Source organism: Patella vulgata, chromosome 8, assembly GCF_932274485.2.
Source record: "Patella vulgata chromosome 8, xgPatVulg1.2, whole genome shotgun sequence".
Taxonomy (NCBI): Eukaryota; Metazoa; Mollusca; class Gastropoda; family Patellidae; genus Patella; species Patella vulgata.
In genome coordinates this window covers 25,330,245-25,356,516 of record NC_065886.2, presented here as the reverse complement: position 1 = coordinate 25,356,516, position 26,272 = coordinate 25,330,245, and the positions used below count along the sequence as shown (strand labels likewise).

Genomic DNA, 26,272 nt, shown 5'->3' with positions numbered 1-26,272 from the left:
GCCTATGTGTAACCCCTCTCTCTGATTTAGGTACATGTACACATTATAAATATTTACATACATACATACATACATACATAATTACATAATTATAGAGCATATATGATACATCATGGATAATATAGAGACTTAGATGATTATACAGAGTGCAGGGCTTGGAATGACTTAAGAGTTGTTTATGGAGATTTAAATCTTTTTGATAAGGAAATAAATTGTTGGACTTCTTGGAAAATAAATGTGTTTATCTCTGGACTAAGTTTTGTTGACCCATACAACAGACAACTGATTGTTTTATGATTATGTTGAAGGTTATGGATTGTCCGTTTTCTTGCATCTGAATATAAGTGGCATACGAGTAAATAGTGTTCGGTATCTTCGAATTTGTGACCACAGAGGCAAGCAGGGCTATCATCGACGTGTCTGAGGAATTTATGGCCTTGTAGGTTCGAGCAGCATAATCTTAGTTTACAGTGGATTATTTGTAATTTTCGTATCCCAGTATAGTAATATGATGGCACGATGGTGTCTAATTTATTTAGTGAATTTCCAAAGATAGCAAGGGATCGAGAGTTTCTAATTTCAACGTTAAGTTTGTTCCATTCTCGTATACTGGAAGGGATGAAGGACTCTGAGAAAATTTCGGTTCTGCATCTGGTTTCCTTTAGTTTATCTTTGTTTCTACCCCTTGCAGATATATCCCTTTGAAAACTGTAACTGTTATTACTCTACTATCTTTTGGTAATTTATCTAAACAACTAAGAACATACGACTATCTTACAATTGTATTAGTGATTTGAATTTTAAACATCCACCATTTGTCATTTTGAAATAGTTTGCAGAAGTTCTGTCACACATTAGCTTTGTTGTTTTGCATCTGCAGGCACAGTCTCTCTTTGACCTCTTAGTTACCATATCATGTTATAGAATTCATAAAAATCTTGGGTCGATAGATTTTATTTTTCTTGGTGGTTAAAAAGTAATATTCTTTTGTTGAATATATGACCTGATTAACCTCAAGGGAACATATCTTTAAAAAAAAAAGCAATGAAATAATATCTTAAAGTAGGCAACACCGGGTGGATAGAACTAATAACTGAAAATATATAGGTATGAGAATAATGAAAGGCATTACTAAGGCTGTAGAATTATTCCAATTAGTAAATATTATTGTAATTTTATATTTGAAGGTATTGCTATAAATAAAGATGGTGTAATATACATAGCTGATGGACCTAATATCAGACGTATAACAACAGATGGTATTATAAACACTCTAATAGGTACACAAGAACAGCTTAGACAATGGACACCAATGCCATGTGATGACATTTTACCAGCAGAAAGTGTAAGTACCAGTACTTCACAATCACATTTCAATCAAATTGGAAGTGCTTATGGTAAATCCTTGCCAAGTACTTAATCTTATGCATGTACATATTGCTAATCTACAATTAGTCGGCAATTTAAATATTTCCTTTTATGTTGGGTAATCTACAAACAACTGCTTCATAGTCCTTTTTGTTTCCATAAGGCATTCACAGTAGATTTTCATTGATTATGGTCCAAAACTAGTTAGCTGAATTAAGAATCCTTTTGTAGGTCCTCATATTTATGTAATTTCTTTTCTTAATTGCAGGTGAGCTTGAAATGGCCGACAGCATTAGCTATTGATCCATTAGATGACACTCTTCACATTCTTGACCAGGGAATAGTTCTAAAACTGACCAAAGACTATAAGCTGGTAACAGTTGCTGGTCGTCCAGTTTATTGTCCACCAAGACAGATCAGTTTCCTTCCAGCTGGTGTATTAAATGATGATGAACAAGCCTCTAATATTGCTGATCATGTGACATTAGTGTCTCCTGCAACCATTACTTTTGGTCCCCATGGTGACCTGTATATTGTAGAGAGTGACACACATCATATCAATCGTGTACGAGTTGTTACCACTGATGGACACATCCACCATTTTGCCGGAACTAAATCAAAATGTGACTGTCGCAAGATTTCATGTAAATGTTATGATGCTAAAGAAAGACTGGCAGCTCAGGCATTGTTTAGTACTCCTACTTCTGTTACTGTAACACCAGATGGCATCATGCATATTGCTGATATGGGAAACTTTAGGATTTTCTCCATAGTCTCTGAGCTTCCTAGTCAGAATATTCGTAGAGAATATGAGGTTGTATCTCCTGAAACTCAAGAAATATACATCTTTAATCGCTATGGGCAACATAAACACACAATTAATATAATGACCAATCAGTATATGTATAACTATACTTATAATGTCAACTCTTTTTATGGCAAGTTGACTCAAGTTACAGACACATCCGGCAATAGTATACAGATTAAACGACGTTATGATACTCGTGTTGAAGAACTGATCACACCTAGTGGTGATAAATGTGATTTGCTACTGGATAATCTTGGAAGATTATATAGTTTTACGGCACCTGATAACACCACCGCTACCTTCACATACATGGCTAGTACTGGATTGTTGGAGTCAAAACATACGTCATATGGAAAGGTCTTCATGTACAAGTACGACAACATGGGGCGTTTGCTGAGGATCAGTCAACCAACAGGGGAGATAACACAACTAAAAACAGATGTCAACACTACAGGTTCCATTGTTCATGTCACTACTGATAGCAGCGATGTGGTTGCCATGGCTACATATGGGAGCGTGCAATCCGTGATGCATGGCAAGTGCTTGCAGTTCACCTTTGATAATGCAAAAGCAAAGTTCTTACTAGCAAATTTTTAAATTAATAGTTTAAATTTTTTAATTTGATTTTATTTATAGACTAGATTTCAGGAATATCTTTATAATTCATGTTGTGTTTATTTATAAAGAAACTATTAAAGTGAATCCATTTTTTGGCCAAGAAAGCTTTTTTAAAATGTTTAATATCCTTAGATAAACTTTTAATTATTAGTAGCTTCAATTAATATTTTAATAAGTTAAACAGATCCTTTAAAACTAGAAGTTTAGTCAAATGTTTTACCAGTCTCAATAAATGTAGTAAAGAACTTTATTAATCACCTTGCATGGCTTTACAATTTATTTAAAAAAAACTAGAAAATACTTAATAGTGCTTATAGAGTTTTTGAAGTCTTGTTAGGGAGTAGAAATATAAATTTAGTAAGCATGGCATGAATGAGAAGGAAGAAAACCCCATCTATAGTCCATTTATTCCCTAGACTTTTATAATGGTTTCTCTCTGGTGTAATTGCACTTTCAAATGGCAACCACTTTTTGCTTATAGAATTTCTTACAAAACAGTTGCATGCTTATAATTATAAAAAATACCTCCTTAACATCTCTATTTCTACCAGTACTACTTCATTAAGACAAGCAATCTCCTCTTTTTATTTTCATTTGGCACCTTCATGACTTATTTTTTCCTGTCATCTTTGTTTCTTTATTAAAATGAACTTTTAATTAACTCATCAGTAACCCATATCTCTCACCTTGTTTTATGGCTTTGCTTATTTTTGTTTGTCATAATTGAGTTTTAATTTTTGTTCAGATTTTAAGCTTATTTTTAATTTTGTTTATTTTCCTTTTCCTAATTGCTAATTTTAATTTTCTTGGCTGAAATAAGGTTTATTGTAATACATTTATTATTATATTTTTCTTTCGTTGTTTTGGCGGTGATTTTAAATTATGTTTATACAAGTTGGTAAAGCAGGCTTCAGTTTTATTAGAGAGGAGTTCAGTTTAAATTTAGAAATTCTAAACTTTTTAAGTCATCATTTAATAATATTTAATACTAATACATTTTCTTTTATATTACAGGTTCTACACAGACCAAAGTTACATATTTACCTGATGGTGCAGTTATAGTTTTATTTCCTAGTAACTTAACTGTCGCCTTGGAGACCGGTGGACACCCTATTATGGAAAATGAACACCGAATGCATTTTAAGAGAAAAGTTATTATTCCTGATGCCTACATGCATCGCATGGAATGGAGATTTTACTTGCGGCGTAAAGGTCGTTCTAGGCAAAGTAGAATCATTGATAAAATTGGACAGAGAATGAGGGTAGGCGCCTCCTTTGCCAGGCATGGCACAATGCATGTGTCGCATGGAGAGGAATTCAAGGAAAAAGCCCTCTTGGTATGTTGATAAGTCTAGCTCAACCCTAACATCTTTTGCAGGTGTCATATTCAAAATTTGGTTTTATGATGTCCAAAGCATCTTTTTTGGATCAACAAATAAAAAGGACCCTGCAGAAGAAAACTAATATTGCTTCTAACAATACATGCTTTATTCATTAATATAAGTATCAAATTAATACACTTCTAAGTTACCAAACATACTTTCTATTCTTTTCTACTGCTTAATTTCTGATCCAAAAGAAAAGATTATATAGAACATGTGTTTAAATTGATGCTTCTATGAAATATACCCTTACCCATAAATCTGTACATGAATCAGACCTTATAGAACATAGCATGTAAACATTCTTAAAGGTTTTTATAAATCTTATAAGTAAGTATTTCAGTGCTGTATAACATACATGTAGTGATAATACTAAATCTAGGTCTTAAAGGGGCTGTCCCAGATTTCTCAAGGTATCTGTGAATAAAGGTTAGGTTGAACCTGCAAATCAAATGCCAAAATGTGAACAAATAGGCCAATTATCATTTCTGGAACTTTCAAGTAAAAATTTGAGCACATTCCATTCTAACCTCAGCAAATATATAGACATGGTTATCCAGGCACTTATATGTTGTGGCATTATATTACCAATCCCACATAAAAACTGAAATTTAGTATCACTTTGAAAAAGTATCACAGATCTTTGGCCATTTGTACATGTCTAGGATGAAGGTTTCTAAGAGTCTTTTATACAAAACAAAATTCATTCATGAAATTGATATATCCGAGACAACTCCTTTAAAATCATTTAGAACAATCTAGAAAATATCCAGGTACAAATAATACTACAGCCCATTGGAAATCACATTAATAATGATGTCTTGGATGCTATAATGTCATTATGTCATGTAGATGATGCAAAACCACCTTTTGAAGACACAGTCTAATATTTATATATAAAAATAGGACTTGTATTTATTAGATGGTTTACAATGAGCCACATGTACTGGAGGTTTTCACAAATGTGCAAACAATAATGACTACCAAAGTATTAGGCCCTTCCCTCAAGTGGTTGCATGATTTTAAATGATACATGTATATACTATTATTTAGAATTTAAAATATGTAAATAGATGTTGTATTCAATGTTTTTTAGTTTGTTATAACCACAATCAGTTTCAGTTCAAGATATAAGTGTCTTAAAAATATATGACATCTCAAACTTGTTTGTAAAACACCCCCTTCTTAACATTGTCAAATATTAAAAGATAAACAGCTTGTGAAAGATGTTTATTTCATAATATATTTATACTGGACAATGTGAAGATGAATAGATCCCAGTTTTTATTTGGTTGTATTATTGTTATGTAAATGTATAAGAATGAAGGTAATTATAATATGTTAAATGCAGGAGGAAACCATACCCTGTATCTCTGTAATATGTTTTATGTGGGACGTGCATGTCAAACTATCTTATGTTTGCTTCATTCATATTTTTTTTAAAATCAACATTTTAGGTTACATGTGTATCATAATGAATGTTTTAAAATCGTTCTTTTGATTATTTCCAAAATTTTAAGCTTGGATAGGTTTTTTTTCTTAAATTTATAAAGCTAATGTTTTATTTGTTTTCTTATTTTTTTCATAGAAAGACTTGTTGGTATTTGACATTTGTTGATATCATTGTATGTTTTCTGTTTTGTCTGATTTTCATTTTATTAATGAGTCTTTTGTTGTTTGTCTTTTTGGTTGCCAATCTCCCATAGATTAAGGTTGATCTAAGTTCAGTTGACTTATTAGACTAGTTGTTGAGGAGCTGTTTTTTTTTTCATTACAGATAAATGGTGAAAATCTTCTGACTGTTGAGTATGATAGAAATGCTCACATGGAGACCATAATGGATAAAGATTTGCGAGAGATTTTGACTATTGTTTATGAAAAGACAGGATTACCAACCCATTTTATTCCAGCTACAGGTCACAATGCTATGAATATAACCTACTCTTCACGTGGAGATATAACTAGATGGCAGTATGGAGAAATGTTAGAAGATAGAAAATATAATGATAAAGGATTGTTAATAGAGAGAATGGCTACTAATGGTGCACAGTTTAGATACTTCTATAGATATGGAGCTAAGAAGGTAGGAAGTGTATGAAAACTGGTAGTAACTGTAGCATTTTTGCACCAAGAATATTGCTCACAATACTTAAATGAAATAAACATTTATCACTAATATAGGTCCTTGAAACATTCTAGTAAAACATCTACTTTTTGCAGAAGTAAACCATATTAAGTTTTTACAAATTTTTTTTACTTGAATTATGATAACCTTCAAATGTATTGTTTCTGATATTTTGTTATTATTTATATATTTACAGCCAACAGATGTGATATTACCTAGTGGTAAACAGTATTTATTTCATCATGATATACAGGGTAATCTACATTCTGTCACTACACCAGTTCTAGGAAAACATCAATTTCATACAGTTCTTTCTGTTGGTATACAACGAATGCTTTACATCCCTCCTGGTATTGTCTTGCCTTTTATCATGGACTATGATACAAATGGCAAGCTACTTCGTGTTCTTCATCCTGGAGATACCAAGAGAGTACATTATCGTTATAACAACCATTTCCAGGTATCCAAAGTTATCTTTGATGAAACAGATGTATCCTTCACTTACAACTCTGAGGTAATTATTTCTAACTTCTTTGTTTCCTTATATTGCAGGCTTACACTAATTCGACATAGCAAATTGTTTATCACAAATCTGAATGTCTTCGATACTCATGGTTTAAATTCTTGTTCTTATACTCCTAAGCAAAGACAATCGTCTGAAGGCAATCAACGCTCTGAAAATTTAGGTCTTGTCGTCCATTTAGTCATGTTATTGATATCATAATTGCAACAATGTGTAGAGTCAACTGACCAACCTAAAGAATTTTCTCCAGTTTCCTACCACAGCAAGAGACCAAGGCCTGTACTCAACTACATAACTTTATTAACCGCCTTAAGATGCACGGTATCAGTTAAAAATGTCAAGGGAGAAAAACTCCTCAGCATTAAGAGATCAGTTTTGAAAAGTTATGCAGTGTTTTTTTATGCTAATGTGCTATATATATTTTATCCTCGATATTTCAGGTACAGAGAATGGCATCTGCTAAGTTATTAAGCAGAGGTTACAGCTGTGTTCTACAATATGATTACATAAGTTCTTTGGTTAAAAGTTACTCAATTCATTTCCCACAAGATCCAACATTACAAGGCATCAATATAACTCTTGTTTATGATAATAATTTCCGTTTAGCTGAGAGTGTAGCCACATTAACTAATAACATCTCTATGACAAATATGCTGAGTTACAGTAGTATCACAGGAAAACTAAATAGTATTAAAGATATTGTCATTGACTGGCCATCTCAAGAGAGACAAGTTCTCACCAACGCTGATTTCAAAACAACCAGAGAATATGACAACTATGGTCGTCTGCAAGAAATCAAGATGGAGTTTGCTGGAAATATCCGATACATGTTACATATCAACTATGATCATATGAACCTTGTTCATCAATGGAGACGTAGAATTGGACAGACTGACTCAATGGCTATGGAATATATCTATGATATTGATAGTAATATGGTAGATGTTTTAGTAGAAGGTAAATCAGCATGGAAATATGGTTATGATGCTAATGGTAATATCAATAAAATAACTGATTTGGGTATAACCAAGGAGATGGAATTTGATGTCGGAGACAGAATAACAAGATTTGGTGAACTAAGATATAAATTCGATGAGGATGGTTTTATGGCTCAAAGGGGATTTGAACATATTTCCTTCAACTCTCTTGGACAGCTTACAACGATTTCACATACAAGACAACACAAATTTTCATATTTCTATGACCCTCAAGGTCGATTAGCTGTGCAGAGAGATCAGTTTGGAAAAGTTATGCAGTATTTTTATGTTAATGTGCTTAGCCCCCAACAGATAACACATACTTATAACCATACATCTGGTGAAATGACTCAATATTTCTTTGATACGCAAGGACATTTAGTGGCCATGGAACGTAAGAGTAACACATATTATATTGCTTCAGATCCTAATGGAAGTCCGTTAGTTGTATTTGATAGTCGGGGTTTTGTTGTCAAACAGTGCAGTTACAATCCATTAGGTTTACAGGAATCAGATTCCAATCCAAATTTTGAGCTGAGTTTTGGATTCCAATCTTTGCTTTATAATCCAGTGACCCAAATAGCCATGAAAAATAAAAGACCTTATGACACTCTGACAGGACATTGGTTGAGTCCTGATTATCAACATGTATTTAAAAAATTAGACACTGTAATATCTGAGCCAGAAATATTAAATGCTTATCAGAATCGCCATCTTCTTAACACACATCTGAACAGCCATCAGTATCCTAGACTAGGTGAGTTTGAACCATATAGTAGAGCTTTTATTAATTTTAATACGCCCACATTGAAATGTGGTTGTATATTGTTGTCGCCTCCGTCTGGCGTCCACCATTGCTTGTGGACGCTCTAGGGGCTAAAGTAAGTTACTATCTGATTGACTTTAAATTTATACACAGTGTTTAAGGTCATGAGACAAAGAATTCTATTGATTTTTAACAATTTCCGATAATTACTGTCAGAGTTAAGGTCCTTGATCACTTTGAAAATCTTGTTTATGGTCATGAGAAAAACAATCGAAACAAATTTCTGATAATTACTTCATGGGTTATTACCCGTAATAAGATTTTCATGTGTTGTAAATGTTCTCATTTCTGCCAAAAGAAAAAATATGCGACAACACTTGTTGACTGTCTGGGCGGATGTTTCGTTGCCTGGCAACCTATCTATTAAACAATTAAATGAGATTGATCATATATGCAGCAGAAATGAACTAAATTTTAAAGTAGACTTTAAATGTTTTTGGGACGGGACCCAGCAGTGTCCCAGATTTTCAATATGATTCAATTTATTTTCACAGTGAAGATCTATTTCCTAATGATAAATATTAAACTTTCTTTTTTTAGATCTACATGAATGGTTGAATGTATTAGGATATGATGTTTACAGTTTAGCACCAGAAGTCGATTATACAGGTGATCTTCATCCGAATAAATGTGTTCGCGATCTTCAATTACTACCTAGTTCATCAGCATTTGAATGTACGTTTAAAAGAGATATGAATAATCTTCTCACTTTAACGACAGTACCTCGTTCTAAAATAACACCTTTACAAAATCTGGCTAAAGAGACGCCATCGCCTTTTACTTCCATATTTGGAGATGGTGTGACAGTTTCCGTTGTTAACGGTAGAGTACATATCAATATTGCTGATATTGCTACAGAGTTATCGCGTAAAATAGCAACAGTATTACTGAATGGTTCAGAAGTGGTGAATCTTCAATTTACAATACGTGGTAAGGATGTGCATTACTTTGTGAAACCTTCCTATGCTGAAGCAGACGATGACCTTCGAACTCTTGGTATTCACAGTAATTTAGTCACGTTTGAGAATGGTATTAATGTTTCTGTGCAAAGAGGTCATGGTCATAGAACCAGTCGATCAAGAGACGAGGTGGATGTTCGTATCCATGGTAATCATAGTGTGATAAATATTCGTTATGGAACTAATATAGACCAAGAGCATAAAAGAATTTTATTACATGCAAAAGACAGAGCTGTTCGTCAGTTATGGAGCAGCGAAAAATATTTACTAAAAAATAGTTTACCTAGTCATTATCAGTGGACAGAACAAGAAATTAGAGAACTTGTTTCTGGAGGACAAGTTCCAGCATACGAAGGACAATACATTCGTGATACGGAAAATTATCCCGAATTAGCGGATGACTGCAATAATATCCAACTAGTAAAAAGTGGGAGATAGAACTGGAGGGTTGTGATATAGAAAATTTACATATTATATCTCATAATCAACCTGAATTCATAACACAATATTTAACACAAACGTGATGACTAATAATGAAACTGTATATTCTGTGATTACCATGGTAACATGGTTGTGACTGATAATATTTATAAACAAAACGTACAATTTTACTCATTTTTTTAGTTCAATTGATATAGAATCAAGTAAAATGTGTATAGAGTGCTTCCTTTTGAACTCACAAGGACATTGAGTGAATGGAAAATAGAAACCCCTATGAAATCCTTTAAGGTGCTGTGCATAAAACTCTTAAATGAGGATTTCATTTGTTCATTTATGATTTTTGCCTAGTTTTTAGTGCAAAATGTGTTATATATTATATAAACAGAGCTCTGTGTCGGTGCTATGAACGTAAATAGTACAGTTTGTTGTACATGAAAAACAACTAGTCGCAACAGTGAACTACAAACTTTTACCATTACATTTAAGTTAGAACTACAACATGGTATTTAATGTGATTATTTTATAATTCATCTTATGTATATAGAGTAACTATAAAACTTTTCACTCTCAGAAACTCAACTCTCTCTCTTTCGTCTCATATTATTTCAATTAGATTAATAGATACACATTTAGTATTGTTCATTTGATCACAAAATCCTGTAAACCTACTGTAGGTAGTATTGTTTCTGCTGTTTTGATAATATTAATCCTTTGAAATGAACATATCAGAGCATACTTATACTTAATGGCATAGTTGAATAACTATGCAAAATAAAGTTCTTTCTGTGGTCAAATATTTCAAGTTGTTGATATTATGTATGCCTCTTTCATTCTTATGCAAAAATCTTCAAATTAAGGAATCAAATCGGTGGTCAAAAAACGGCAATGTATTGAGTTTTAAATAGTTTTCATATTGAAGTGCAATATTTTTGTTCATCGTTTTATGAACAATTATTTTATACTGTCTGAATCAAAAGGCTATATATTTATATATATATTTAACCAAAGACGTTTTTATTGGAAAATAATTTTTAGTAGTTCCAAAAATCAAAACCATTTTTAGTCCACCATTTTTAGTCCATTTTTGCTGTAACTTGAATACCAACTATGTTGGACAGCTGCTGTCCATTGAAACTTCAACATTTTTATATATGAAAAATCTTACTCATAATATTGTAATACTCTTAATATTTTTCCAACTCTGGGTGTTTGTAAATTACCATAAGACTCAGTATTTTTCTCTTTTATTGGAGAGCATAATAAATCTTTAAAATTACTATAAAGGGTAACCCTTACACAAGTCAGTATTTTCTTTTTCTCATTAAATCATAATTCTTAATAAATCTTAGAATTTACTAATTTGTAAATGTGTAATGAATGAATTGGATAATTGTTTCCGTGAATATAATTATGAATAAATGAAAGATTGTAAAGTAACAGTGTTAACAAACCACTTTTTTTGCTTACAGTATATAAATTCATTCTGCTTACATTTAAACTTGTATGATATAATATATCGAAAACCAATCGTAATTCTCTCATTGTATATTCCACTATGTTGAAATCATCTGTGTGTATTTAATGGCATGCTCTTGTATAATGACTTAGTAATATTTCTGTTAACTATGTTCATACATGTCATATTGTTAATGTTTGGAGGTATGAGGATTTTTTTTTATTTGAATGATTTACTTTGTGTTTTTGATTTAGTATATAACTTACATAGTGCTAGAAATTGACAGTTGTGTACATATGTAATCATAATAAGTTGATAATAAATGATAATAGAGTGTTTAACAAAGTTATATCATATTAAATATATAATATTGAAATATATAAGATACTCATACTCATTTTGGCCTTCTCAAAATTAAAATGGTTAAGGTTTATTTTCTATTTTACAAATAGATTATCAGAAATAAAAACTCATACTTTACTTTAATGTGAAGTCGTTGTGCAGAATTATGTGCTAGGTCAGTAGAGATTAATTCAACTCAATTATTATAATCAAAGAATTTTTATCTGGAGATATTTATATTGTAATTTACAGAAAAAATGTTTAAAATAACTGCTGTGTATATTGATCACATCACATCTTATATATAAGTTATGCATAATAGGTTCAGTCGAGTATGTTTCAACCCTAAATGTATGAAATGCAATATTTAAAGGTGAATGCAACATTTTTTGTATTATTATGGAAATAAACCAGTATGAACCTATAAACAAATATCTTCTGTTACATTTATATAACACAGAGGATGTCTTGTCCAGATTATAAAACTTTTGTAATACACAACTGGGCACAGTAGTGGATCCAGAGGGGAAAAAGACATCGATAAAGGGTGCCTGATACTAGGGTATTATTTATTTCCTCACATACTTCAATGTGAATGCATGCCATTATGTGGGTCTATAACTTGTTTTTGGACCTTATGTTGAGTCTAAACTTTATGAATCAGATGATTAAAATCTTTTAAAAAAAAGGGGGACCAGCTCATTTGTTCAATACACAAAATCTAATGAACCAAAAGTGGGAATTTCTTTACAAAGAAATCCTCATTGGATGCCTGTTTACCCCCGATTCTTCCCTCGCCACCCTCAAAACCATTAATATTCACCAAAACATGGTGGAAAATCAAACCCTTTTCATGAATTGTAGACGAAAAATGTGCCTGTTAAATGGGAGAAATGAAGGTGAATGGAATTTATCTATAAATAACTCTGACTTTAGTCACATATCTAATATTTTTATCCTTAAAATGCAAATGAGAATTTTTTTTCTGGTTTTCAGGAAAAACAAGGCTTTACACTCTGGAAACTTTTCTCCAGGATTAACTAGTAATTATTTCCCCTTATTTCATCATGGACGAATGTAGTGCGAGTTGTAAATAGACAATTTTTCCCTTAATTTTTTTCTCCCCTCTTCCTGCATTTTTGGGTTGACTTTTTGGTCTAGAATTGGAGAAAAGGGATCAAATTTGCAATTTCATAGCAGTTTTCAGTAATACTGATGATATTACAGTGGAGGGATAGGGGGTGTAAAGTGTCTTTCTGCAGAACAATCATTGTGTCGGAAGTGAGATTTTCACCCCTGTCAACTTCAAATCCGTGTAGCAAAAAATCTAAACGGTCAACCCCCTACAAAATTATGATGAGGAGATTGCCAAATGTTGTCCCCATTGTGCCTATAAAGATTGGAACCAACGGAATGTTGAGCAAAAAGCTACAGCGTGTGATGTTACAGTCATTTAACATTGAAGTCAATGGGCAAATAATTGCTAGTCTGAGTCCTGATAACAAGAAATTGGATTTATCTCCCTTGACTGATTTTTTAACTGGAACATAACATCACAAACATGAATAAGCAGTTTTATTTATACAAAAAAAATAAAAATTCATGATTCGAAATCACTGAAAAACTGTTTAATCTATTCAATTAATGATTTATCACTAATTGTTGAGTATAAGTCTAGAGCAATGTTTATGATTTACAAATAAAATAGGTCTACTCTAAATGCTATAGCATACTCATCGAATATATCATTAAACCAGTAAATAATTATAAAGGGAAAACTTTTTATTCAATTAATTTGAACTTCGGTTGGCATCTTTTCACCATTTAAAGCAGCTAGAATATTTTTTGCTGTTAATTCTGACATAGAACTTCTGGATTTATCTGTAGCACTAGCAATGTGAGGTAAAATTACACAGTTATTTAGTGTCAGTAATGGACTATTGGTGGGCAGTGGCTCAGGTACTGTCACATCTAACCCTGCAGCACCAATTTCACCAGATTTCAATGCATCATATAAATCATCTTGTTGAACAACTCCACCCCGACTGGTGTTAATAAATATGGCATTTTTTTTCATCTTTTTAAAGACATCTTTATTAAACATTTCTTTTGTTTCTGGAGTCAGAGCACAACATGCTAAAACAAAATCAGAATTAGCTAGAAGCTCATCCAGTGGTACCCTTTGGGCACCAATTTCTGCTGCACCTGGATTTTCAAATGCATCACTATAAAGAAATTTTTGGACAGCAAAAGGTTTGAGGCATTTTCCAACTGTTAATCCAATCCTACCTAATCCTACAATTCCAACTGTAGCTCCATCAAGTCCCTGACCACATAGCCACAATGGTTTCCATGTACCCCAGCCACCATTTACCACTTCAGCCATTGCTGCAACAAAAATCAAGTTAAAAAGTCAACATTTTTTTTTTTTTAAATCTAATTACTAATTCATTTTTATATACCAACTTGCCGACATGCTAATAAAACGAGAATCACTATGGAACCAGAATGACATTCAGAATTGTGAATGTGATAGAGGCTACAACCTTTTTTCTGAGACAAAGCTGATGTGTGGAAATATTCCATGCTTTGCCATGCTATCTTGATACTAATAAGCATTAATTCTAAATTTCAATGACATTGCAGCATTACCTAGCAGGATTAGACCTAACTTTTATCTGAATATAAGAACAGTGGGTTTTTTTCCTGCTCAAAGAGATAACTCATTTAGTAAGGACACAAGCTTGAATAATTCTGAACTTTGTCTTTGTCAGCTCCAAGATTCATACAATGGTGATTCCCAATCCCATAAGCATTGTAGTTCAGCTGCAGACTACACAGAACAAGAAAAAGAAAATACATCTACCTTCTTTGAGTCGTCTGCTAGTTGTAAGTAGAAGAGCAACAGTTAATTCTGCGACAGCATTAGTTAACACACCCGGTGTAAATCCTACTTTAATATTGTGTTTTTTGCAAGCTGCTAAATCAACATGATCATATCCTACTGACATTGTACCAACAACCTTTAACTGTGGTCCTGCAAATACAGTATATTATCAACCCTTAAAATAACGAACAAAAGCTTAAGAGTCTGGTTATATGGAATGGGCTAGCACTTACATGTGGGTGAGTCCTGAAACCCAAATCTGCTAACTGAACTGTTTATATTAAACCAAGGATATCACGTTTTTTAATTAGATTAAAAGGCCAGTCTTTGTAAGAAAAGCAGGTTAACTCCTTTACCGGTAAGAGTTGATATGACCCAAGGTCATAAATGAAATGAACATTGCGCACGTTTAACACATTTTTTAAGTCTTGAATTATGTTTGCACACCGAAAAGCCTGGTTAAAAGGGCCAAGCTGCTGCACTTATAAATATTCCTCAATAAATCAATCTAAAACAGCATATAATAAGCGGGTGCTTGTTTAAACGAGCCTGTTCGCCAATAAGGGTTGGCCCTTTCTATGTAAACAGGCCCTTAAAATGACATCCATGGTAGATTTAAAACTGGATGGTGTAGATAGTAGATACCCTTTAAAGTATGCCAGGTCAGTTAAGACTTCATCGTCCAATCCCTTACCGTAAAATGTGATAATCAAAGCTATTGCCATATTGGCAGATGTAACTGTTTAGTCAAATCAAAATGATAATCATATTTTTACCAACCTCCAAAATGTGAATGCCTCTTTAAATCTAGAATTTCATTGGTCCATAAAATGCAGGGCAGATGTCTTTAGAAGGGATTTAATGCCAAAACGCAACCTACATGTCTGCAATATCACTTCGGTGGAAGCAGACGTTAAAGCTGAACTCCGGTTACAAAAATACCAAAATAATTAAATTAAAAAAAGTTAACGTCCCCAAGCCGCCATACTTGTTTCCAAATTATGAAATAAATATGGTGGACATGGAGGCTTAAGACCTGGAAAGGTTAGCCTATCTCACTTCTGTTTTGTTACCTCTTGTCCAGGTCAGGTTCATTGTTTAGGCAAAAGACAAGACGAGTAACAAGTTTTTTAACTGTTCTTCCACTAACTCTAGTTGTAGGTTTGGGACTAACACCTTCAGTTTGTTTAACAGTAGAGTTCTTAGATTTCACAGGTGAACGCGATACTATCGGCAGTTTATTGGAATTAGTTTCTGACAAATTATTAGGATAGCGCGCACATGCTAACTCAGGCACAGTACGTGTAGGTGTATGCTGAAAATTGGGTTTTTCCACACATGGTAGATCACTAGTCTTACGCAAGTGACAACGATTCCTTCTGTAAGTATTACCATCTTCAGTACGAATATCATACGAGCGAACATCCACTTGATTTTCAACTTGAGCTTTTACTCATCGTTTATCACTACCAACAGGTTTTACCCGCACAATATCCCCTGTTTTCAATAAGCAGAGTTCTTTACTTGATCTGTCATGATAAGCAGTCTGCTGAAATTTCCTTTCTTCAAGCTTAGACTTAACATCAGTAACTAACTTAGGTTCAAGTAATGAAGTACAGGTTGGAAGAAGTGTTCTACAACGACGTCCAAATAAACGTTGACAGGGAGACGATTTCAAACCTTCACTAGGTGTGTTTCTCCAATCTAAGAGTGCTAGGTAAGCATCAGCTTTATCTTCAAGGGCTTTACGCATGATCTGTTTTGCAGTCTTCACAGCATTTTCAGATTTTCCGTTGGACTTAGGAGAGGTAGGAGAGCTGGTTATATGATCAAACTCATATTCTTTAGAGAATCTTACAAAATCAGCACTATTGTAAGGAGGTCCATTATCAGATATCACACGCTCAGGCAAACCATGCCGCGCAAAGTGAGCTTTCATCTTAGGTATGACTGTTTTGGCTGTTTTATCTTTTAGATGATCAACCTCAAAGTAGTTAGAAAAATAGTCCACAGTAATGAGGTAGGGCTTCTCATTGAACTCAAACAAATCTGTTCCCACAAATTGCCATGGTCGGGAAGGAATTTGATGACTAATCATAGGTTCTTTCTGTTGATCAGGTTAAAAAGTGTTACAAACGTCACACTTTTTAATGTATGTCTCTATATCACGATTCATATTAGGCCAATAGACGCTTTCATGAGCACGTCTTAAACATCCTTGGATACCAATATGACTGGAATGTATCCTAGATGTTGCATTATCTCGAAGAGAAAATCAGCTTTGAATAGAACACCATTTTGCACCGACAATTCATCTCTAATTGTATAGTACAACTGAACAACGGCAGGCAAACTGTCTTTCTTGTCTGGCCAACCAGTAAGAATAAGTTCTTTCAACTTAGTAAGAGTAACATCAGATTCAGTAGACTGTTTAATTCTTCTCAAGGATTCCTCAGTAACAGGTAAATGATGTAACATATTAATCTGTTCTATAGACGATCTGGTATCAACAGCTAGAATAAATGCGTTGATTTCTGTCTGCTTAGTATGGGGTAAGTATGCTCTACTTAACATGTCAGCTATGTACATTTCTGAACCACGCTTATAGTTAATAACATAGTCAAATCGTTGAAGACGTAAGAGCATTTGTTGTTAACGTTTAGGAGCACTAAGTAGACTCTTCTTAGTAATGATTTCTAGAGGCTTGTGGTCAGAGTCAACATGTACTTTACGTCCATAGACATAATGTTCAAAACATTCTAATCCAAACATGACAGCAAGTAGTTCTGTCTCGATCTGAGCATAGTGTATCTCAGTTGAAGTCAGAGAACGAGAAGTATACACGATCAGGTGTCCATCTTGCAGGAGACAAGCGTCTAACCCCAATTCTGAGGCATCACATTGGAGCACAGTTGATTTAGTTGTGTCAAAGTAGCTTAACACGGGAGCCTCGGAGAGAATCCTTTTGAGAGTTTCAAAGGATCTGCCGTGAACTTGGTCATCCCAATGGAACAGAGTTTCCTTCTTCAGCAGATCTCGAAGAGGAGTAGTGATTTGTGACACAGTAGGCACAAACTTTTGAACATAGTTTACCATACCCCAAAAAAGCTGAACTGCAGCTTTATTAGACGGTTGAGGCATATTTATGATTGCTTTTACTTTAGCAGGATCCACTTTCAGACCGTGAGAAGTAATCACGTGACCCATATAAGTTACTTCATCCACATGAAACTTCACTTTGGCTTTATTTATCTTCAAACCTTTAAGTTGACATCGTTTCATCAATGCAATAAAGTTACGATCATGATCTCTAAAGGCTTCTTCATCAGAGTTTCTAGTACCATAAAAGAGGATGTCGTCATGTATTGCTTTAACACCTCGTAGATCTTCTAGAGCAAGATCAACTCTTCGCTGAAATTCTTCAGGAGCTACAGATATTCCGAATGGGAGACGTTTCCATCGGAATCTTCCCCAAGGAGTACTAAAAGTGGTTAGGTAACTACTTTCCTTGTCCAATACAACATGCCAAAAACCATTCTTAGCATCTACCACCAAGAAAATTCTAGCTTTAGACAACTCTGGGAGCAGGTCATCAATAGTCGGTGTAGGATAATGATTCCTCTTTAAAGGGACAATAACACTCTTGCTGGCTTGAAAGCTCCAGAAAATAAATAATATCTCTAAGTATTAGATGTTTAAGTGTCCTACCTGTTGTGTAAATTATCCATCACATCCTAGTTTACTTGTCCAGAGGGCTCGAAAATATTTTTAAATCGAAGTTTCATTTGAAAAGGTTTACGTTAGACGTTTCAAACCATTATGATGAATTTTTCAAAATTTTTAAATAAGGTGTGTTAAGATGAAATTTGTATCATCAATTAATTGAAATATTCTAAAATAGTACAATTTGTTGACCAGAATAAAGATTGGGACATATTATTCAGTTACAACAAGAGTGGTATTGAGCCTTTAAGGCTACATTGAGTGGTTTGGGGTCTATACAAAGGCGAAGTTTTCCATTTGGTTTAGCAACGACTACTATTGATGAGATCCAATCAGTAGGGGTACAAACTGATTCAATTATGCCTCGTTGAGTAAGTCTATCTAACTCATGCTTGACCTGTGATTTCAGAGCTACAGGAACTTTCCGAGTCGGAATCTGTACAGGCTTAATTTCTTTATCTAACTCAAGGCTAAGTTTACCATCAAAACAACTATCACCTGTAAACACATCTTTGAATTCGGCATGAACGGTTTCTAGAGTTAAGACAGGTAAGTGTTCATCAACTTTATAAGTAGAATTGACTTCAAAATTTTCAAAATTTACTGTTATCAGTTCCATTCGCTGTATAGCACACAAACCTAGTATAGGCTTTACATCAGCATCAACTATCAGGAAATCTAAAATGTAGCTGTATCCATTCTTGGGTTGGTAAGTTTTTTACAGAGCTCTTACCAATAGGAGTTTCCTTCGAATGATTATACATATACAGAGTCGTTGTTGTAGGTGTAAGTGTAGAGTTACTACAATGTTTATCATATACTTTGAGAGGAAGTATATTAATGGTTGATCCACTGTCAAGCTGAAATTCTACCAGTTCATCAGCAACTTTCATAACAGCATTGATCCTCTTCGGGTAAGCAGAATTCTCACCACTTCTTGATGAATTTTCGACAGAGTTTTCAGAGTCAATCATCATAACACAACCATCAGACGAATCAGATCCTTCAACGAAGTTAACGTTATACTTGGGCATTTTCTTAAAACCGCGACTCTTCAATGACTTGTTTGGGCATTTAGCAGCAAAATGATTAAGTTTCTTACAAACACCACAAGACTTTCCCCATGCAGGACAAAACTCTTTTCTCATAGGATGTTGAGCAGTACAGAATTTACAATCTATTCTAGGAGAACTTGACTGTAGAGAAGGAGGAGCTCTTGCAGTTCTTCTGTTTACTTTCTCATCACGCGATGATTTACTAACATATTTTATTTCTTCAACACCAGCCATGTTTTTCACTTGAACAGCTGTAGTCTCACTCACTCTGCAAATATCGATACAGGCACGTAACATTAAGTTAGCAGTTTGCAAAAGTTTCTTACGAGTGTGATTGTCTCTTATTCCAAGAACTATTCTATCACGAATAAGACTGTCTTCCAGGGCACCATAGTTACAAGTTTTTGCTAGAGAGCGTAGCACAGTGACATATGTATCAACATTGTCAGAATCTACGTTATTTCTTTGATTATCATCATCAAAAGTCAAACCATCGTAGATGTTGAGGGCTTCTGGTCCTAAGCAGATGAGGAGGGTAGCAGTATGTTGACTCATTTCCTTCTGATTCTGGCCACTGGCTATTTCATAGTTAGTCCATACACGTTTAAAAGTTCTCCAGTTAGAAGCCAGATTTCCACTCAAGTCAAGTTTAGAGGGAAAAGGTAAGTTGAACGGTATGTGCAGCACAGGATAGTTTCTATCACCTTCAGCCATGCTTGAAGTATTTAGATTTTCTTTACAGAATACCACAGAAAGAAGAAGTAGGACTGTTAGCAGTATACTAAAACACACAATAATCTTCATAGTCGAGTTACTTTACTATAAGTTCCATCATTGTAAACAGACGCCAACAATGTACTAGAGTAGGCCTTACATTATACATTGCAGAGACAGACGTACTAGAGTCTAGTAAAATCACAGAGATGATTTATTTCAGTTTCACGATGCCGAGACAATCGTTGAAGGCCCTTTAAATCACAGAGATGATTTGATCAAAATGTCAACTGGGTTTTAACGATGCAGAGACAATCGTTGACAGCAGGTCAATCAAAGAGACGATATCAAACCTTTACAAACGCTGAGACGTTCTAGTAGTAGAGAGTAAAATCACTGAGATGATTCTTGACTAAATTCGCTGAGACGAATCCAAACTTCTCAGAGATGAAGAGTTGTTTGTTGACAATTCCTGATGCGCAGAGAAGCATCCAGAAAAACGTGGTAGGCAATCCGGATCAAACTGGTTTCTTCCATGCGGTCACCCAGCCTTGCCGTTCCACCCGTTCTAAGATTCAGTAACTACATACCAACATTGCGTTTATAGTATACACTAGTCCAAAATGTTCACATTACTTCTGACACCATGTTTCGTTACCTCTTGTCCAGGTCAGGTTCATTGTGTAGGCAAAAGACAAGATGAGTAACGAGTTTGATAACTTTTGATGCATATATATATATGTGTAAGATATTCACAAGATTATGTGGCAATAATAATAATAATAATATGAAGAAGACAATAGTGTGTGTAGGTGACTTGTTTTGGTTGAACATTTCAGGTTGGGGTAAGCGATCTTTTTGCATCTTTTGTTTTAGAGTAAAGCTTAGGCTGTATTGTAGTAGACACAGTTCATATAATTATTTACAGGCTTACCTGATCAGACACTTTGCAATCTTCAAAAATTGGGTATACTGTTGGGAAAATACAGAGCAATCGGTGAAGCGTGTGTAGAGAATAAAACCGGATGTGTACAGCTGGCTGACAAGAAACAAACTGGAAGTGAGATCGGCTAACCTTTCCAGGTCATAAGCCTCCATGTCCGTCATATTTATTTCATAAGTTGGAAACAAGTATGGTGCTTGGGGGCGTTAACTTTTTTTTATTTAGTTATTTCGGTATTTTTGTAACCGGAGTTCAGCTTTAAATAAAGATATTTCACACACACCTACATAGAGTGGAGCCAAATTGTGACCATATTAATTATATGAACACACTAATCTAAATATCTTGTTAAAATATCTTTAAAATAAGATCATATGCATCAAAAGTCCATTCTTGTAGGTATTACTATAATGGATCTTATAATAGCCAGGATCTGTGGTGGTATTATCATGGACATGTATTAAAATGTCCATGGTATTATCTATTATATTTTGATTAGGTCGACAATGATTAAATAATGTTATGTTCGTGTATCAGGTATGCTAATCTAAATTTGACCTTGGATTAGGCTACTTCTTCTTTACATTCTTTGGGGGTTAAAACTATATTGAAACTTCAGATATTCAATTTAACATGGTGCAAAGATTCGATAACATTATTTTTATAGTACCGGTTACTACCTGCAGCTAAAATTAATTCTTCATCTATTTTCTCGGTGAGAAGACAAAATATACCATCTTTTCCTTTCACTTGCCGTAACAGTTCGTCTCTTGGTACTGGGTCGTCTTGATCCCATTGTGTTACATTACACTCTGATGCTAATATTTCCTTGCCTGGTAATGGAACTCTGCGAGTCACATAGACTGACGGCTTTACACTGCTCATTTTCCTTGTGTTTTGGTGACAACTACTCGATATACTGGTATTCACTCTTATCAAAAAATTTCTTAACCTACATAAACTAGGCGAAGTCATACTTTGTTGTCATCTAAAGGTAATCTGGATGTTATCAGACATGATATACATTCAGCTAGGACTTCATATTTATCTTCTCGAATGTTTTTAGGGGAGCTAACTCTTGCGAATCTCACTGATTGAAAGTTTGTTTGCAACCCGTGTAACGTGTAGTGAAGTATTGGTGAGATCGGGGTACAACGCAGGTTTTCAAAAAGAGTAAATGCACTTTACATTATATTCATTTGCCAGACTGACTATGATTCTTTGAACCATTTCTGTAAAGAAGTTTTGCGAAACTCTTCCCTGCTATACTATAGGGCATAGAAAATACGGTAGTATTAATTTAATAGTATAATTTTCCATAAGCCTACCTAAATACATAAAATAATTCAACAATAATCAGTTCATCGCAATTAAATGTAAATGTCATACAATAAAGAATATATCGTGTGTATTAGAGATATAAAGTATATTAGAGTCTTTGTGTATTAGAGGTGTAATGTATATCGAGGGTCTATATCGTGTGTATTAGAGATATAAAGTATATTAGAGCCTGTGTGTATTAGAGGTGTAATGTATATTGTAATATTGTTAAATATATATCTATACCTAAGAAAATGAAACGGGGTTTAACGTGCTACTATTCTGCACCTACTTGGCTAATATAGGCGCCTCACGCCATGAATTGTGTTATGAGACATTTTGCCCGTACAGCGGCACTACTTACGACATTTATTTCGAATTCCAACTCTCAGTTTTTTGTCCCACCCGAAGGACTAGACAAAATCCTGGAAATCCCGAGGAAATGTCTGGGCAAACACCGGGAGCGAATCCTAGACCTCCTGGTTAGCGATCCAGTGTCTTGCTCACCGAGCCGACGCCGCTCCGATGTAAATTGGAGGTGTAATGTATATTTTATATAAGGTATAATATTAGATAAGTTATGTGTATTAGATGTGATATAAAGTATTTAGATGTGATATAAAGTATTTTTATTTTAGAGAATGTTTGTGTAGTAGAGGTTGATATAAAGTATAGAATCTATGAGTATTAGATGTGATATCAAGTATATTAGATGTGATATAAAGTATTTTAGAGTTGATATAAACTATTTTAGAGGTGATATAAAGTATTTTAGAGAATCTATGTAAATTAATGTTGATATAAAATACATTAGACGGGGTAGATTAAGTAGCTGTGTAATATGAAGTATATTAAAGAGGATATGTGTAATGAAGGTGTAAAGTTTATTGTGTATAGGGTTATACTTATAGAGAATATAAATTGTATAATGAATATGGATGTGTTATTTCTAATACCCGGAGCTTTCTCCTTTGGATGAATTTCTGGGCGAAGCCTATTTTTTGTTGCTTCTTCTGGCAAGTTTCTAATGCCCCCGTCAGACCGGGGTGGCGTCCTTACAGCGCTGCAGGCAGAGGCCGCACGGCGATCAGAAAATGGACAAGGTCGCCGGCAAACGCGAGAAACTGTCCCCAAAAATTAAAAACTTGAAAAAAGCCGCATTCTCACAGATTTCCATGTCAGATCCCAGAACCCTGGCGTTTGTTTTGAACATGCTTAAAATTAACGCCGTGACTCGGCGATCATTTGCAACCGTGGAGACCACAGGGCGATATCTGACGTGTCCAGCACGCTTTTACCACACTTATGGCGATCTTGACGCGCTCTGAGACCCATTTTCCGTCGCCGTAGCAGCACAGTAAGGGCGCCACCCCGATCTGACGGGTTGGGGGTGGGGGGCAGGCCTACAGAGGCCCAATGGGCACGACGCCACTGACGGGGGTATTAGGAAACACTTGTCTGCGATATCACCCTAGGTGGAAGAGGACGTTAAATCCCAGGAACGAACGAACGAACGAATATGGATGTGGCCAACGGCTCCATTTACTCTGCAGCTATGTAATGTACATCTGCAGGTGTTTAAACTGACAAGATCACCACAAGGCTAATAAAAAATTAAACATCGAAAGGGTACACTGAAGGTTATAAATTAACGAAAACAACTATCTTAGATTAGGTATAATCCCTATATTACAGGCTTAGCACCGTGTACCTTGCTGTCTGTCTGCAAAATGTCTATGATTGTCTCTATTCACACTTCTTTATTTCGCACTCGTTATATAACGTTTCGTCCCGTCATTCATTGTTTTCTGTTCATAAATATTTAATTATCCATTTAATCCCTTTTCGCTATAACATTGTAAATAATCTCACTATGTATATATACTCTTCAAAAAAAGTAGGGAATATTGAAATGCAAATACTTATGCAGGTTGTGATATGATAAATAGTCAATAGTCATGGACATTTGACATTCTTTAAGAGTATGTTCACAGATGAAGAACTTACCGCCCCAACAGAACCACTGAGCTGCACATGCGACACGCAATAGCGCCATACACGTGGGAGGGGTTCATTGTCAAATTTGACACTTCAAGGAAGGGTTGATGAAAACTGCCGCGTGCTGGTTTATCTATCAATTTTTGTTTTGCTATCGGTTCTTGCATAAGATTTACTGTTTAGCGTATCTTTGCTTTAGTGTGTTACGTTTAATTTGATCGGGAGACGTGTTCATCGACGTCAACGTCAACCGACAACACTGCAAGAATTGGCCGTGGCACTGCAAGAGGAGTGGGCCAGATTGCCCCAAATCGTGATTGGACGGTTGATTAGGAGCATGCCACGACGAATTGCTGAATGTCTGAGGATTGGTGGAGCAATTATTCATTATTAATACAAAAATCAAAAACGTCCATTTTCACCTTTGACGGTGTATCTCTTTGCGAGTGAAACGATGCCGTCAGATAAGCCACCCATATGAACTGTTTATGTTCATGTGTAGGCAATTGACCTGTTATTAACATACACTGGTTACCTCTAATAAAACAGCAGTACATTTCCGCAGTTTTGTATTGTTTCTGAATATCCTCTACTTTTTTTGAACAGTATATAACATGTAATTGTTTGCGATATCACCTTTAAACAAGTAATAATAAACTGATTCTTCGAAGACCGAGAATTAAAACAAACTATTACACGTCAAAATGCTTGCATCTGGAAATCTTCCGGGACATAGTATCACGAAGATTGTAGCAGTATCCCGGTTGTTTAACGTTTACTTTCACAATAGTGATATCGCAGACAAGTTCTAGAAGAAACTGAAACTTGCTTCTGTATTATTAGAATGTGATTTTGCAATATTTCGATTTGCGGCAAATGGACGCGAATTAGTACGAATCTCATCCCTTTATTGCTAGAAAATACCCCACAAAATTGGTTCAGTCCCAATTAGTAGGGAATTATTATAGAAAACGTTAATTATACTATATGCATCTCTATTCTCGATTCGTATATAGGTGATTTCTTGGTCTAAGTGGGTAAGACGCTGTCTCGCTAGCCTGGAGGTAGCGTGTCCGATCTTTGCTATGCCGAGAAAGTTCATCGGAATTTTCCGACGTGGTTTCCCCTTGTCAATGGTATGTATACAATTTGATTTCATTGGTATTTCTCAAGTTCATATTCTAAAATAACATTTTAAATTGTAATTCGCCCGACCCTATTTTTATATTGTTCTATTACCTACATATTCTTCCAAATTGGTAATTGGTGAGTCAAAAAGTTGCTATCCGACTTTGGGGAAATATTACAGTTTCTGATTTTGCCAGTATCAGGTCAAAATGGTCCACAATTTCAATGTTTTGATTTTTGAAACTTTGTCGCCGTCTTTATGCTCGAGCGAGTACGTTGGTGCCCAAAAAAACAAGAAGATCCTTATAAACTAAGCAATAAAATGAAGTGCAATGGGGTTCAACGTCCTACTTTTCTGAACCAACCGGACTAAGGATGGTGTACACTGATCAGCAGTGAATTTTCGCTAGGCCGCTACAATCACTGATAAGGATGATATCGATGCGACTTAATGAGCCAGAAATATTAACTTTTTTTCCTGCGACAAATTAAATTCTAAAACATTTTTTTTTTATGTATTGAAAAATAAATTAAGGCGTTTGACGTATTTGTAGGTAAAAATAATTTCCTATTTAGTGTAAATGGGTATTAAAATGACTAAAAGGCAGAATTCCGCCCGAAGCAGTGACGTCTTATGTAAACAATGCACGCGCCATTCAGCCAATGATTGACGCCGCGT

At 34.6% G+C, this 26,272-nt stretch overlaps 2 protein-coding genes across 2 annotated transcripts in view; one reads left to right on the top strand and one right to left on the bottom strand.

The window, feature by feature from the left end:
• Positions 1–12,251, top strand: part of LOC126830057 (teneurin-m) — a 190,602-nt gene extending 178,351 nt beyond the window's left edge. The window contains exons 25-31 of the mRNA XM_050560271.1: positions 1,188–1,345; positions 1,637–2,711; positions 3,809–4,131; positions 5,954–6,259; positions 6,498–6,815; positions 7,265–8,558; positions 9,168–12,251. Of these exons, the coding sequence (XP_050416228.1) occupies positions 1,188–1,345; positions 1,637–2,711; positions 3,809–4,131; positions 5,954–6,259; positions 6,498–6,815; positions 7,265–8,558; positions 9,168–10,024 (4,331 nt within the window). The 3' untranslated portion in view covers positions 10,025–12,251. The remainder of the gene's footprint in view (positions 1–1,187; positions 1,346–1,636; positions 2,712–3,808; positions 4,132–5,953; positions 6,260–6,497; positions 6,816–7,264; positions 8,559–9,167) is intronic.
• A 1,186-nt stretch (positions 12,252–13,437) lies between these two features.
• Positions 13,438–22,208, bottom strand: LOC126830142 (glyoxylate reductase/hydroxypyruvate reductase). The gene is made up of 3 exons (XM_050560414.2): positions 21,828–22,208; positions 14,692–14,862; positions 13,438–14,213 (listed from the first exon to the last, which is right to left on the bottom strand). The coding sequence occupies exons 1-3, from the start codon at positions 22,120–22,122 to the stop codon at positions 13,612–13,614; spliced, it is 1,068 nt and encodes a 355-aa protein (XP_050416371.1). The 5' UTR covers positions 22,123–22,208; the 3' UTR covers positions 13,438–13,611.
• Positions 22,209–26,272: the final 4,064 nt, after the last annotated feature.